Source organism: Copadichromis virginalis, linkage group LG3 (assembly GCF_057382275.1).
Source record: "Copadichromis virginalis isolate Kocher_CV1m ecotype Utaka linkage group LG3, C_Virginalis_male_GT1.1, whole genome shotgun sequence".
Taxonomy (NCBI): Eukaryota; Metazoa; Chordata; class Actinopteri; order Cichliformes; family Cichlidae; genus Copadichromis; species Copadichromis virginalis.
Window position 1 is genome coordinate 29516878 of NC_140620.1, and position 17150 is coordinate 29534027.

The following is a 17150-nucleotide window of genomic DNA, read 5'->3' on the forward strand; positions in this document are numbered from 1 at the left end:
AACATCAGATGTGTTCAGTCATTTAGAGACTTTCAAGTCCTTCTCAAAACTCAAACCGTTTTCTCTTGCTTTTAGTTTGTGTTGAGACATCTCGGAGCATCCCTGTTTTATTGTATTTTATATTATCTTATTCTAGTGTTTTCTCTTATCTTTATTGTCATTGGTTTATTGCTACCCGAAGCTGTACAGCACCCTGGTTAACTATTGTTGTTCTAGATCAAATCAAATCAAATCAAAATTTATTTATATAGCACATTTTTAAGACCGAAGTACACCAAAGTGCTTTCCATTAACCCTTTAGAGCCGATCGGAGCGGGAACGCTCTGTTATGCGTAACTATTTTTAAATCCCAGTAGCACTGCAACCACGTAAGCTAGCGCAAAAAATTTTTTTGCATATGAAACCGGAGGAGTTGTACTTACATCTGATGCCATCAGCTTGTCCTAGGTCACGGTTTCCTTCCACATAAAGCTTTGCAAAAACTGCATAAAAAGCGCTTGCAGGAACAAAAACATAATATTCCAGAAACACGCTTTACCGATCTGATCAGCTGTTCAAAACACTTCCTACGTTGGAATAGACGTCAGCGCGAACTTTTGCATTTCCGCCATTACCTGCCCGAAACCGGAAGTGACGTCATTTTCGCGGAAATGTAGTCTTTTTTGCGATCAGGGCCTCAGGGCCTATACTGCTCTTTTTAAAAGTTATCTTTGACTTTATGACTTTCTGTGTCGTTTCTGGGATGCTTAGGACTCATATTGCACTGCTGGAAATAGTTTATTTTGACGCATATGCTGCTTTTTTGCAAATTTGCAGTATAATATTTATTTTCGTTTTTCCTGCAGTATATAAAAATTGGTGTATTTCAAAAATAAAACTATGAAGACACTCAAAATAAATTTCCTGTGGTGGGAAACTATTTTGTGCAACTTTTTTGTATTTACAGTTTTGAGGGATAAGACTCTTAAATTTCTCTAACTACAAATATATGTTAAAAAAAATCAAAAACGATTTTCAATTTTTTTGTAGTTTATTGCACTTTTTTGCAATTTATGTAATTACTATGCACTTAATGAATACATATTATTAAAATCTGGGCTATAATGGTTGTATTGATGTATAGCAACTTGAAATGCTCCCAAAAATGGCTCCACAGCATGTAAAAATATAATATAAGCTCTGGCGGACTTGGTTCTATGGTAGGTCTTAAAGGGTTAAAATCGCAGTACAAATAAAATCACAATAAAATATAAATTACAAATATATAAAATATAAGATAATTACATAATCTAAATACAGAGCCAGATGTAAATTACCCTAATTCGCCTTAAATGCCAGATCAAACAAATACGTTTTTAAACGTGATTTTAAAAGACTGAATGGAATCTGACGCGCGAATATGAAGAGGGAGAGTATTCCATAGCCTGGGTGCAGCAACGGCAAAGGCACGGTCTCCTCTGGTCTTCAGCCGAGACCTAGGTTGCACCAAGAGCAGTTGGCCCGATGATCTTAGTGCTCTCTGAGGGCTGTACAGACAGAGGAGATCAGCTAAGTAGTCAGGTGCCATATTGTTCAAAATTTTATAAGTAAACAATAGAATTTTAAAATCAATTCGATATTTGATAGGAAGCCAGTGTAAATTTTTCAGAACAGGGGTGATAGAGTCAAACTTTCTAGTGCCGGTCAAGAGACGTGCTGCGGCATTCTGGACCAGCTGCAGACGCTGCAGAAGAGAAGATTGTAGACCCAAGTAGAGAGAATTACAATAGTCCAGTCTTGACATAATGAAAGCATGAATGAGTTTCTCCATATCTTTGTGTGGTATGTAGGGTTTAGCCTTAGAGATTAGGCGTAGTTGATGAAAGCTAGTTTTTACCACAGTAGAGACCTGTTTGTCAAGTTTGAAGGAACTATCCATGAAAACTCCAAGATTCCTGGCAGTATCAGTAAGGTAGTTAGCAACAGGCCCAAATGTGTCAGTCAATTGTCCCAGAGGCATATTTTGGTCAAAAACAATAATTTCTGTCTTCTTTCCATTTAAAGTAAGAAAGTTACGTGATAACCAGTCCTTGACATCACTCAGACAATCAAACAGAGGATGTGGTGAGGATAAAGCATCCCCAGTCAGGTGAAGGTAGATTTGAATATCATCAGCGTAAAAGTGAAAAGAGAAATTGTGTTTTTCAAAAATGGAGCTCAAGGGCAACATATACAGAGAAAACAACACAGGACCCAGTACCGAGCCCTGGGGCACACCACAGCGGAAACGGGCAGAAGAAGAGGAATATTTTCCCATCGAGACGGAGAACGACCTCTCAGAAAAATATGATTTAAACCAAGATAAAACATTTCCTTTGAGGCCTACTACATGTTCCAATCTTGCCAAAAGGATATCATGATCAACCATATCAAAGGCTGAGGTCAAATCCAATAGTACTAAGACCGCAGAGCGCCCAGAGTCAGCAATTAAGAGAAGGTCATTAAAGACTCTTAGTAGGGCAGTTTCGGTGCTGTGACGCGGTCTAAATCCAGACTGAAATTTATCACTTATACCGTTGCTCTCTAAATAGGTCTGTAGTTGCCGAAGCACTATTTTCTCTAAGACTTTTGACATAAAAGGAAGTTTAGAAATCGGCCTGTAATTAGCTAGAATGTTACGATCAAGGGAACTTTTCTTGATGACAGGTTGCACGACTGCATGTTTAAAGACAGTCGGAACATAGCCAGATGACAGTGAGAAGTTCATTAGAAATAAAATACAAGACCCGATTGTATTCAATGCATCCTTAATGATACGAGAGGGAATAATGTCGTGCAAAGAATTTGAGCTTCTCAGATTATTAATTATTTCCTTTAAAGTCAAAAATGACACAGGTTCGAACTGTTGGAAAACCATTGAACATTCAGAAGCTGGGGCTTGATTTACTACCAAAGAATGTGTGGCCCTTAACAATGAGATTTTATCTATAAAATAATTTAGAAATTATGTGCTATATAAAAAAGTTGAAGCTGAGAGGTGAATGAATCTGAGCTTGTTTAACATTTGACTGAAGTGCAATCTGACCCTAAACTTGTCCCATACTGTTTGCCTACAACCTGTTGGATATTAAAGTTAATTATAGATAGATTTATTATAGATAAATCTAAAGAATATAAGAAATAAAACAAAAACATTTTAACTGTAGTAGTTATTAATTAATACATTTCTTGAAGTTTTTGAGAAAGCAGCTTACAGTGCCGAGTTTCTGTGATCCAAAAAATGACTGCACGATGCTCCATTGCTGAACTGAAGAGAATAATTTGAAAGCAGTGTAAGAAAGGAGGGCAGTTTGAGTGGGTGGAGAGAAAGGAGAGCCAGAGAGATCGATGGAAAGGAAGAAAGTGTGACAGAGAGAGATTTCTTTTTCTAAAAGACAAAATAAAAAAAGAAATCAGAGAGGATTAACAGAAGAAAGGCCTAGCACGTCAGATCAAATATGAATACATGAATCAGCTTCACGGAGCACACAGACGCACACAAGGGCTTTAGGGTATTTGCATATGGATCACAAGCATGTGGACAGCCAAAATGAATTAGTGTTAGCATGGCTTTGAGTTAGTGTATTGCTTTGTTTAGATTACATCAGGCTGTAGAGAAATTGAATTAACTGCTGCTGTGTAGCGGCGGTTAGCATATTTCTTAGTGGTTTAGCGGTTGAGGCAAAATGCCCAGAAATTGTATTAGCTGGAAAGTAGTTTGTGTAGCAGATTGCCATTTAGTGTCAGAAGCAGGAGGAAGTGCGGTGACCCAAGCGCGCGTGTGTGTGTGTGTGGGGGGGGGAGAATGAACTGGTTAGCTCAGCATCTTTTGCACTGGCTGAAAATCGTTATCGCACTTTGATATTGACGACACGGCAGGACTCTTTGGACCACTGACTACATTTGCCTGTAGTCGCAGTGCTTGGAGAACAAAGTCTGATATAAAGATTTGATAGCTTGTGTACGGCAGCCTGGCTACATGCAGGTGGGCAATGATGTCATTTATTAGAGGATGTTTACTATCATTTGAAGTACCAGCAGTGTTTGTGGGGAGAAGCAGTCAGATAGAAGATGGTTTCACAGAGATATTTGTTATATTTTGCTGGGAAAATGGGAAATAGTTTAAGCAGTTTATTGAAATGTGCAAATATACAAGAAAATACAGTATAGAGGACAAAACAGAGTTTGTGGATTTTTAACAAGCTTTAAAATCAGCGTTTAATATGAAAACCTTTATTCTTAGCCTGAACTTCAGTCTTCAGGAATACTTCTCCAGGCTTCTTGAAGGACATTCAAAGCTCTTCATTGGATGCTGTGTTTTTGTTCTGTTCTCTGTCAAGATAATCTCACTGTGTTTCAGTAATGCTTTTTCTGCATAAGTAGCATGTTTGACAAATGAAGCTCTTATCAGTCAGATAGATGGTATTGCAGAGTGGATCAAAATGATACTACAGTGTAGGAGAATAGTTTTTGTTTAGCGACTATTAATGTTATGGATTTATTTATTTATGGGTGTTGTTTAACAGCTACAAAATCTGCATTATGTCTTCAATACATCTGCAGTTTGAGTGTATTATCTGTATTTCCTAATAATGATTAAATGATCTTAAACACTATAAAATTGGGCATAATCAGCCCATATTTACATTATTTTATCAACTATGGGTTAGAAATGCGGAAAAAAACAATTGTGGAAAGATGAGAAGAAACATCTTGCTTCATTAATGACTGTGTGATTCTTCCCTGCATTGGTCATAAATACGACGTTGCATTATTCAGTATGAAACAGTCTGAGCTGCAGTGAGCAGAGGATTCTCAGTGGAAATTACTTTCCTAGGTATGTTACTGAAAGGAAGATGAGTGCTGAATCATTTATAAATGTTCTTCAAGTTGTGTTTATTACCAAACATCTCCACAAGCATCAGCAACCTGCACTAAAAAACACAAGCAGCCAGTCATACATTGTGTTTCCTTAATGCGGGCTGAATTTTTAGGAGGCCTATTTTGCTTTGTCTGGTTATATAACTTAGCTGTGATTCAAGTAGCCAGGAGTTCTTATTTCCCAGCATCAGCATAAGTGGGACCCCAGAAGTAACAGAACTAAAGAAACAACAAAAAATAATGACATCAGAAGTAAACATTGCCATGTTTTCAGTTTTTCTTCTGTCCCTTTAATAGTTATCTCTCACTGTGAGTCCTCCGTTTGTTTGTGTTCCCTATCTACATATATATAATTTTTCCACAGATTACTTTGTTATGTGGTTACCAGTGGGTCTTTTCCCACTGTCATTATTTAGTTTAGCTGTGTTTTTTTTTTAACTTTTTGTGGCTGGTTTATATTTAGTCTCTGTGCCCTCAGTTTAGTCACACTGACCTACAGACTGCTCAGCAGACCACTCAAACTAAATGTGCAACCCTGGTCCCTTGGCAACTGGTTGCTGGAAGTTGCTAAGAGAAATTAGTTGCAAAGATGTTTTTTCAGTGCAGTGCTGCACTGAAAAAACATCTTAAGATTTCTTTGGTTTATATTAGTAAAGAGAAAAAGGGATTGGCTGCCTGCAGTTCACATGGAAGACAAAGACTTGTCTGGAAACACACTTTTTAGTTTTACTACCACTTGGCAAGTAGTTGGTGAGTGTTTGCAGATAAGTTGTTATATTCCATACTTCTTAGTGACTAATTTCACTTAGCAACTCCCAGCAATTTCCGGGAATCGCTCATCAACACGTTATGAAAACATATTCTTCCTTAGCAGCAAGAGGTTACCATGGCTTTGCCGACTAGTCTGTAGACCTGTGTGACTAAACTGACAACTGAAATTGTATTAGCTGGATGGTAGCGTGTGTAAAAGCAGTAACCCAAACATGTTGAGGGTGTGATAACAATGAACTGGTTAGCTCAGCTTCTTTTGCATTGGCTGAGACTTTTTTTCTTACATTTGGATTTTAAAGGATCCCAGAGGAGTCTTTGGAGCGTGATCAGTTCACTGCATTTCACTAACACAGTGCTTGTGGAATTACGTTTAATGTAAAGCTTTGGTAGCCAGTTTGTGCCTAATCACACACCAACCAATTTGGAATTACACAATTTTCCCTAGTAACTGATGGGCCTATAGTGGGTCTCTAATCGGTCTCTAGGTCTATGTGACTGAGGCTGAAGTCACAAGTTGTCCATGTCAGGAAAAAGTTTGAGAACCACTTCTTCGTGTTCCTTTCCTCAGGTCACATAAGAGGTGCTGATCTCTTGCACGCTGGTCCTGTTTGCATCAGCACAGGTGTGCCAACAAATTAACCAATCAATGAACACAGACCCACTCAGGGAAAGAACAAAATAGATGAACAAAGTAGAAGAACATGCTGCCAGCCATCAAGGGAGCTTTAAAGGAAAGTGAGGACAAGTAATGTACATGACTAAAAGATTCAGAGCATTTCTAGATAGTGCTTCGGCACATTTGCCAGATCTTTCGTCTGTGGGCTAAAGTAGGACACAGAAGTCAAGTTTGAATTCTTGTATAACGGTTGCTGTGCCCATCACGTAACCCGCAGAGGCTTCCTGAACAAGCGGAAATGCAAATAATGTAAAAGCCTATTCATCTCGCAGCACTCCAGGCTGCTGCTCCTTTCAGCAGGTTAACATGAGTCATCACAACTCGACCGAGCCTCTCTCTGCGAGGAGTTTAATAAAAAGGAGTTTGGGTCCTTTTTGGAGAGCCTGGTTTCACACTCTGCTAATTTCCTTGTCTGTGCCAGCTCCCTGGAGTATCTGCTGGATGACTCGGTGCATTTATTAGTGATGAAAATACTTTTTTCTTTTTTTTTCTTTTCATAGTCTGTGTCCTTATCATCACAGCTAACAGGAATGAAGACTTTTAATAAGGAATGCTTATCTAACATGAGTCTTAACTGGCCACTGCGCTTCCCTGTAATTCACTATTAATGCTCGTCTCTGTGATTCATTCCTGCATTTTTCTCCATTCACTTTGCTAATGTCGTTTGAGACTCAGTGGGCTGCCAGCAGTGCAGATTTCATGGTATATTTTTCTTGCTGTTGTTATTGTGTGCGGCTGTGGGTGCATGTGTTGCTGCGTGGGCGTGAGTTGTTTTTTGTTTTTAATCTCTGTTCAGGTCTTTAAATGTTTTATGAAAGAATAGAGACAGTGAAATCCTGATAAACAAGCTGTCCCGATATAAACCTGGCATAAAATACATACAGTGACAAAAAGGCCTGATCAGTGCTGACTTTACTTCTTTTTTGGGGGGAAATTTGAATCTTTGTTGTTACATTGTGTTGATGCTTTGAGAGATTAGAAGATATTGTGTGGTCATTATACAAGAAATGATCTAAGAAAACAGTCCTTCAGTTTACAGCTTAAAGTGCCTTTGAAGCATTTTGTTTTGCAGCAGTAACTTTGAGGTTTAAAATGATATTTTATGATACTAATAAGTAAAATAAGCCTTCAGTGTAACTTTTTTTTAAATACACTCTTATAGTTTAGTTAAGCAGCTCAGTGATTCAGTACTGAGAGTGTTGTCTCTTAGCACGAGACGCCTTCTGTTTGGAGTTTGCACGTTGTTCCTGTGCTTAAGTAAAGTTTCCTGGAAGCTTTGGTTTCTGCCCCCCTGAAATAAAATAAAAACTGTTTAGTTAATGCTGCAGATCTGGGCCCACAGGAAGCACATACAATATATATTTTTAATATCTTATTTTGTGGCCTGAGCCATTGTCTTGTCAGAACCTTCTGTTCTTCACATTAGACACAAACACTAAACTGATCAGATTTAGGATGTAATAAAAATTATCCAGGAGGGATAAGGAGAGAGCCATGGTCCATGGCTACCACCTCCAGAAATCATCCCATTTGTGATTTGTGTGTGTTTTAGTGTTGCTTCTTCAGTGCACTTGTTTCCACTTGCACAAAAGCAGCTGAACTGGATTCACAATGATTTATGGTTTCTAAGTAGACAGACTAATATACCTGATGTTTTACTGACTTTGTGTTATACTGAGATCAACGGTCTCCTGAGTTCTCTTAAATGTTTTGAGCGATGTAACTTGATCTTATGATGATCTTCCAGAAAGATCTGGCCTGTAGTGAGCATCGTAAGTCAGGAAGACAGGTTGTTTTTTCACATTTAGATTTGACATTTTTACAGACACCCAGCTGCGCACTCATATTGGTAGTGGCTTGGCACGGCATACATTTAGACTTGTTTTTTTTAATCGAGAAATGCTGCCCCCTGTTGCCCATTAGATTTTATTATATCCAAGTCCAAAATTTCCCACCTCTTAATTTTTCCCCCACATTTCACCATGGAAACATCTGTATATTTCTCAAAACACTGAAGATGTGGCGTTTTAAAATTAGAAATTTTACATTGGCTAGATTTGCTTTGTTTTTTTTGTGTTGGGTTTTTTTCCCTGGATTGGTCGCTAAATTATTTCTACAGGAAACCCCCCCATGTTTACATCCCTTAAAGTCATTTTCAGACAACTCTCTCTTGCCCCGACCAGTAAAAGTACTGTGTGTTATGTAAAGCTGCTATTGGATTAGCATGAAAGAGTGTGGTTTCTTTGCTGCAGGCACACTGAGATTAAGTTTAAGACTTTATCCTCTGCAGTTTTCACACCACTGACCCAGCCTGCTGGGAGAAGGAGGCAAAGCGCTGCCGGAGAGAGACCGTGGTAATCAATTTAAGTTGGACTGGAAATTCGTCATGGTGGCGCAGTGACACTTTTCCAGTGCTAGCATGAAAGACGGAGAGTGTGAGACAAAAGGAATTTCAGTACAAGACAGCAAAACCTGATAAGTATCCATGTGTGGTTGCTGTTTGCCATTAAACATGAGCTCATTTTAAATGTATACTATAGGTTTTGGCAGTCGGGTGAATATATCAGCTGTTTGTGTTGTCCATTGCTCGTATTTTGTAATATGTGATAGTTTATTTTGCAAATTGGATTCTGGATCAGTTAAATTTAGAAAATTATTAACTTGTACAGTGGAATAAAAAAACGGGTCCCAGAGCTGGCAGTTACATTTGGGCCATATTAACAGTCTGGTTTTGGGGGCAATACTAAATTACTAAAAAAACTGATGGTGCCTGCTTCCTTTTTTGTCAGTATTTCAAGAAAATTTATCAAGCTGGAGGCCTGATATTAATACAGAGCAGGTGTCTCAGCTGCTGCGTCTGACAAGTTACTAAGCTAACAATATATTCCAGAGCACACGACAGCTAAGCTTTATAGTGGTACCACCACATGTTATAAGTTATATAACATGACCATTTAATTCTTACTTTATTAACACCCTTCTGCTAGTGCAATTTGGCCAAATTACAATCAATTTTAGGTAACCATGTATTTTAACCATTTTATTCTTCATTCAAAAAGAAAAGAGATCGTTAGGAAGTAAAAAAGATTCCTATCATGACGACATGTTAAAGATATATTGAAAATGATGAATGATGCTGCTGCATGTTTTTTAAATCAACCTAGCCACCTTTTTTTTTTCTAAAGATAAAAAAGAATAATATATCAAAAGAGAATATCTGTGGGAATATTGCTAAATAGAATAGAATTTAATATAAATAGAATAGAATAAACTGATCATCAGGGCATAAATTGCCACTATTCTCATTTGTTCCACTTCAGTAGGAGTTTGACTGTCTGGAATTTGCCACTCATCCATGTCTCAATGTTGATGCAAGTAAAATGTAGATCTCTTAACCTAATGTAGGTTCAGACCGGAAAATGATGTCATTTGTGTCCCCAGTTCAGCTGACCTGAGTCACCCACCACAGTCATTTACCATTCACTGCCTGGATCCAGACAATGTATTTCTATCATCTTCATGCTACTGGCTGACTGATCGCTGATGATGAAATTATACCACCCACCACCCCAGCTTTTCCAGAGTGTTGTGTAATTTATTCTGATTCATTGTGAGTTTATAAGTTATTTCAGTGATGTCTCACGTTGTTCTATATATCCCAAAAACAGAGTTATGCCTGAGATCTGTTTGCTTCTTAGGTTTCTCCTTCCTGATCTGCTCTGACTTTCTGATTGGTCTAGAGGCCATCTCAAATGGTGCTGTTACGTCAGCAAGTGTTTTTGTGTCAACAGTAAACCATGACAAGCATATTTATCAACAGCAAAACAGGAAAGAAGAGAAAGGAGCAGACTGCTGTAGTTTAGTGAAGCCAAAAGATCAACTAGCTCATTAGCATACTGCTGCCATGGAAACAGGACACCATGCTGGAGCTGAGGGGAGGATAGGGTAAGGAAGAAGGGGTGAGGAGAAGAAATGCGACTGAGCAGAAAAGAAAGACAAGCGAGCAAATACAAAGTGAGAAGGACGGGAGTGGAGACCAAACTCAGAGGAGGTGGAGAATCAGTTGAGAAGAGATGCAATGTATAGAAGGGGAGAAGTAAAGAGGATTGGGGGTCATATAATGAAAAAGAAAATACACAAGATGACAACGAAAAGAAGCTCAGTGATGTAGAACAGAGAAGAAAAAGAAAACACTGAGAATGGGATGTAGCAAAGACAACTGATTTAACAAAGAGGTGAAAGAAATTGAGGGGTGGAAGAAAACAAAACATGCTAAGTTGGTGGAAAAAGGAAAAATCAGAAAATCTTCTTATTCTTATTTGTGTTGTACATCACATTTAAAGCTTTATCTAAATAGGTCCAAATCACAGCAACAGTCAATAAGCTGAAATCCATACAGTTAGTCAGAACTTTGCATACTGTTATGCTTCATAGCATTAATATGTAGTATTTATCTTGGTGATTTAAACAATAATTCAACAATGTAAAAAACATGTAGCAATTGCTGCTGCTTGTCGACATACACTAACCCTGCAAACAATGTGAACCTTTTTGTTTCCATTAAAATGGTGACATGAGTCCTGACAAAGGAATCATGTGTAATCTTTACACTTAGAAATGCTCCACAGCAAGCATCATACGGGTAAATCTGGGGAGGCTTTATCTTCCTCTGTGAGCTTTTATGACAAACCAAAGGTTACTTTCAGCCCTGACAGGTTTGTAGCTCCTCTGTTTTTTCCATTTACATCTCATTACAGTTCAACCGCTAATACTGTTGGCATTACGCCAAAGGCTGTTTGTCCCCATCAGACCTTCAGGTGCCCTCTGAGTCACCAAGAACCATTCCTCTTTCCTTCTTGTCTGACTTTTCCTCTTATTTTCTTTCTCCCATTGTGTCCCCCTTTTTCTTTTCTTCTCTCTTCCTCTGCTTCCTTGTTCTTGCCAGGCCCATCTTTCATTTTCTTCCTTTCTTCATTCAGTACCTTTCAATTTATTTACTTCCTCCCTTCTCATTTCTGCTTTTAGGTGATTAGTTTTAATCTTGGTAAAAATCCCAGGACTGTAAATTACTCTCATACTCTGAAAAGGCTTCAGAGACTGAAGGTTATCAATCACCTCGAGTCATGTCTGTGTGTCTTTGTATCTGTATAAGAGAATGTTAATAATGTTTTTCTCCTTTAAACAAACATCCTTTTAGATAAATGAGCTAAATAAACATCCAGCTCAATTTGGCACATCCACCTTCACACAAGGACGGGAAACTGTTATGAACCAAACATTTAGCTAATAGATTGAAGAGGAAAACTGGAAAACAAGAACAGGAAAAAAAAAACAAAAACAGGATGACACCTGAAACTGTCAGTCAAAAATTATCTTCTGCAACTTTTGACGGCTGAACATTTGGTGATAACTGCAGATTTCTTCACTTCCTTGTGTTTTTTTCTGTAAGTGTGGGCTTGGAGATAATTGATCCTGGCGCATTGTATATGCACTGTCTATAACTTAACATAAGCTCTTTTTATGAGACTGTCTGAATTTTTACCAGCTTTGCTTCAAACATTTCAGCATCCTGTAGTATAGAGTGTGGAAAGAGCTGTCCCTGGTGCTGATCTTGTGATGCACTGTAGTTAGGCAGAAAAGAACAGTCCTTGCTGGGATTCCTGCTGCTAAAAAGCCATTAGGACTAGTTTCTGTGTGTGTGTGTGTGTGTGTGTGTGTGTGTGTGTGTGTGTGTGTGTGTGTGTGTGTGTGTGTGTGTGTGTGTGTGTGTGTGTTTATTCCTTAAAAAGTAGCTGGGGCTTTTATTTTTGAATGTAGCAGGACTTTTTTGAAGAAGGCTTCTACAAGGCTCTGTGTCATGTTCAAGAAACCGGTTTGAGATTATTTGAGCTTTGTGACATGGTGTGCTATCCTGCTGGAAGAAACCATCAGTGGATGCATACACTGTGGTAGCAAAGGGATGGACATGGGCAGCAACAACTGGGGTAGGGTGTGGTAGTTACAAAAAAATCCAGTTGTGCCAAGAAAACATCCCCAACGCCACGACACCACATGCAGCACCCTGGTGGTATAATGGTGTTCAGACAAAGCAGGATTGATCCCACGCTATCATGTTGTTTATACAAAATTGTGATCCTACTACCTGAATGTCGCAGCAGAAATCGAGACTCATCAGACCAGAGAACGTTTTCCAAACTCTTATTGTCCATTTTTGTTGAGCCTGGATGAACTGTACCCTCCTTTTCCTATTTTAGCTGTGGTGCCCGGTGTGGTCTTCTCCTGCTGCAGTACATTTGCCTCAAGGTTTGACATGTTGTGCATTCAGAATAACTTTTCTTCTTCGTTCTGATTCTCAGTTTAAACTTCTTGGCTATGTCTATATGCCTAAGTTTGAGCTTCTGCCACGTCTGTATGAATGTATGTTGTGTAGCTGAATGACTCAGTTGTTCTGATTTTTTTTTCTGCTCTCTGGCTGTCAAAGACGTGAGTCTGGTCTGTTTGAGTGTCCTTAACTGTCCGGTATTAAGTCTTAAAAGGTTTCAGTTATTAATTAATTCCTGTGCCTGGCTTAATCCACTGATGCACCAGTGGATACAACAAGATAAGGATTCTAAAAACCCTGGAAAATTATCTGCAAAGGTTATCTCCTACGTGTTTACCAGCAACCTCGTTTGAAGACCTATTTTTCTTTTTACTGTACTTTGTTCTTTGCTTCTAAATCCCTGGGGAAAAAACTGTATGTTTGCATTGCTGTGCAGCAGTGTCGAGTTTAATCACATTAGCTTCAGGTGGATACCTTGTTCTTTTGTGATTGGTTAGGGGAAATCAAATCCCAATCCCAGTAGAAATCAGACAGAGGAGTCAATGTCACAGTCGAGATGGAAATGGACCTTAACAAGATGACAGTTCACTCTGATATCCGACTACTACTAATAAAGGACACGCTAAGAGCCACTCGTGTTTTACTCTATTGGGAATGTGTGACTGTGAATAACAAAATGATTTAATTACATATAGATGGAATGATAGAAGAGGGAGAAAAGATGAAAGGGCCGCAGCCTCCTGGAGTTAAGAAAAAATGAATGAAGTGAAGAAGGAGGAGATAATTTGGTAATGGCATCAGCATCAAAATAAACACCACTGAGCAGGCAGAGGCAAATGTTTCCATGAACTTATTAAGCAGTCAGGGTGATCACATTTTTTTAAAGTGAACCCCCCCCTACCCCCACCCCCACAAAAAAAAAAAGCCTCTGTATGATTAATGAACTACGTTTAAAAGGGCTTTTCAGGGCTTTTTCACAAATACTAAACTGCATTTCCTCTCCCTGTTGTTCTCTTTCCAGTTTGTGGCACAGCCAAACTGCCAGCAGCTGCTGGCCACACTGTGGTATGATGGCTTCCCGGGTTGGAGGAGACGACACTGGGCGGTTAAACTGGTCACCTGCTTTATCATCGGACTCTTGTTCCCGGTCTTCTCATTGGTAAGGAAAAAAGAATAATGGGAGGATGGAGTATATAGATTTGAAGAAAGTGGGTAAAGGATGGGCAGGGATAGCTCAGTAGGTAGAGTGGTGGCCCCGTGATCGGAAGGTCGGGGGTTCGATTCCCCTGAACAGCTACCCTGAGGTACCCCTGAGCAAGGTACCGTCCTTGCACACTGCTTCACTGAGTGAATGGGTTAAAATGCAGAGAGGAATTTCCCCACGGGGATCAATAAAGTACACCTTCTTTCTTTCTAAAAAGATGACAATAGATGGGGGATCGAGATTTCGAGAAGCAAGACAGGAAGAGAAGAAGAGAGGACCTGGAAGTTAACAGATGTCACAGACATACGGACTGTGTTATATATTTAATCTGGTCATTTTATGTTTTAAAGGATTTCGTTTCAGAAAAATGTCTATTTATGCTGTTGGTACTGCAGTAATATGAGCCAACTAAATACACACAGATGAACTTCAGCCAACTTATGAGCCAATGTGTTAACTTGCTGAGTCATTAATGCTGGGATGCAGATAAAGATCTGCTTTTGTTCATCTTTAAAACCTTTGAGTTTAGAGAAATTGAGAAACATTTCTCTAAACATGGGGTGGCTGTAGCTCAGGTGGCAGAGCAGGTCAGCCACTAATCAGAAGGTCAGTGGTTCGATCCCACGCTGCATCCTGGCTGCATGCCAAATATCCTTGGGCAAGATACTAACCCCAAGTTTGCCTACTGGTGGTGGTCAGAGGGCCCGGTGGCGCCTGTGTCCGGCAGCCTCGCCTCTGTCAGTGCGCCCCAGGGCAGCTGTGGCTACAACGTAGCTTGCCATTACCTGTGTGTGAATGGGTGAATGACTGAATGTAGTGTAAAGCGCTTTGGAGTCCTTAGGGACTGAGTAAAGCGCTATACAAATGCAGGCCATTTTAAAATAAATAAACAAAATTCTGTACAAAACTGCACATTCATTTCCATTCCTGGGTCATGGATCTTGGCGAGCCTTTAATTGATGAGCACCTGATCACTCTGTAGGGTCCAGGTGGGCTAATCTCCAACATGCTGCATGGGTCTATCTGACCGAAGCAGGGGTTTGTCAACCATGCAGCAATCGAAGGTGGAAGAAGTACAAGATCAGCAGCAGATATGAGATTTCTCCAGGTTTTGATGCCTCCTGGAGGGGGGAAGAGTTTATTTTTATTTGGGAGAACTCAGAGTTGGGCTGCTACTCCTCCACGTTAAGGGAGCCAGTTGAGGTGGTTCAGGCATCTGATTAGGAAGCCTCCTGGGGAAGATGTTCTGGGAGGCCCCTAGATAGAACCAGGATACGCTGGAGAGATTATATCTCTTTGGTCGTCCGGGTTACTGCTCTGAACTCCAGGAATACTTTAAATGATTTATTGACACATTCAAGAAGCAGCAGGAAACTCAATAGATATGCAAACAAGGAGGAGATCTGAGGCAAAGGGACAAAACCACAAGTCAGTCAAGAGGGAAAAACAAACTTGATATCTTCAGGAGAATTAATTGCTTTAGATATTTGTACTTTGACGAGCCAAAGACAGTTTTCTAAAGAAAATTGGTGCTTGCCTTCACTGCCATGTGCTGCTGCTTTTCACAGCCTGGCAGGAATGATGGGCGGTTCTAAAATGAAGAGTCACATGACAGTTAAAGGGCACAGTTTTCCAAAATACAAGTCAACTTACATACTGGCTCTTGTTTCCTGATTCCCCACATAAAGCCAAAGAAAAGTAAAACATTTGTTTGCAGCACATTTCAGGGATACATTTTCAACATAACTCTGTTAAACCCAATAATTGGTCTGGAAGTTCGGAGCCATCTTACAGGCTTTCTTAAAAATTGTCCTCCTTCTTAGATGAATGCTGTTAGCTCATTTTTAATGTTAGTTTACTTTTCTGTCTTTCTATAAAGCTTAAGAAGGAAGACTAATTAGAAAAGGGGAAAATATTTGCACCTCTTTCCTCTCGTTTATTACTGTGACCTTTGTGGTGTCTTCAAAGACTCCGACATGTAATTTGGTCTTAATTGAGGTTATTTACACTGCATGTTTTTGCTGATGTGAGTGAGATAATTAACATAAAGTGCTTACATATCAATAATCAGAGTGGTGCCGCAGTGGGGTTAGTTATTAATGTTTTAATTGTGTATTTAAGCACACGTCTCTCTCCCTCTCGCTCTCTTTCGGCCTTATTGTTTCTGAGTCTGTCGACGTGCGACTCAGTTCGAGTTAAAAAGCTTCACTGGCGTGACTCAGTGTGCCGAGGTTGCCAGCAGCAAGTAGACGAGCAGAGCAAGTAAACAAGCATCATAACGGCAATAACGCCAGCGATAACAATAACAGCGCTGACAGATGAAACACGAGGTGACGGTGGCTGAGCATGGACATTTATCGACTTACATACATCTTCTTCTTTTTCTTCCCTGTTGAGCTGAAATTGAGGGGAAAAGAACAATATTTGAGAGGACAAAATCAGTTTAAGGCATCAACAAGCATCTGAGGTGATGTTTTTTGTACTCATTAATCGTTACATAATGTCAAATTTCTTGTTTGTGTTGCTATGCTTTGAGAGTCACGTCTCTGCAGACATTCAGTCCTGTGTTTTTATGCCTTCAAGCCACTTCCATCGGCTGATTTTATTTTAATAAATTTTTTTGGTCATTAAAGTTCATTTAATAACAAAGCAGGCTCCCTCTTATCTTGCCTCTCCTTCTTCTTTTGTGCTCTTACTGAAATCCTTTCTTTTTCCATTCTCCCCCCGTCCATCTCCCTCTCTCCATCCTCCTCAGATCTACCTGTTGGCTCCAAAGAGTGCTCTGGGAAGTTTCATTAAGAAGCCTTTCATCAAGTTCATCTGTCACACGGCATCCTACCTGACCTTTCTCTTCTTACTGCTGCTGGCCTCGCAGCACATCGCCCGCACCAACCTGCACATGCAGGGACCCCCACCCACCATTGTGGAGTGGATGATTCTGCCGTGGGTGCTGGGTAAGTTTTCAGAGTATTCCTCGGAGGATTGTGCTTAAAAACTCTGTACCTGCTGAAATGATCTGCTCTGTTTGTGGCTGGCCTTTCTGCAGCTCTGACCTCAGATCTGTTGGAAGTTTCTCTGTAATTCAGTCACATAGCATCCCTTACACTGGCTGGTATCCAACAGGGGTTTGCATCTTTACAAAGATTTTCATGATCCGACAGATGTCTTCTGTCTGCCTACAAAACCAAGTTCTGCCGAAGGCAAGAACAAAGTTTAAATCCAGCTTTTAGAGCCTTTGTTGTTCTTCTCTACTGGACTTAAAGACTTTACAGACGGGG

At 39.7% G+C, this 17150-nt stretch overlaps 1 protein-coding gene across 1 annotated transcript in view; it reads left to right on the plus strand.

Moving 5' to 3' along the window:
• The first annotated feature begins 13706 nt into the window (after positions 1 to 13706).
• Positions 13707 to 17150, plus strand: part of LOC146714013 (short transient receptor potential channel 5-like) — a 50070-nt gene continuing 46626 nt past the window's right edge. The window contains exons 1-2 of the mRNA XM_085439543.1: positions 13707 to 13827; positions 16628 to 16826. Of these exons, the coding sequence (XP_085295669.1) occupies positions 16772 to 16826 (55 nt within the window). The 5' untranslated portion in view covers positions 13707 to 13827; positions 16628 to 16771. The remainder of the gene's footprint in view (positions 13828 to 16627; positions 16827 to 17150) is intronic.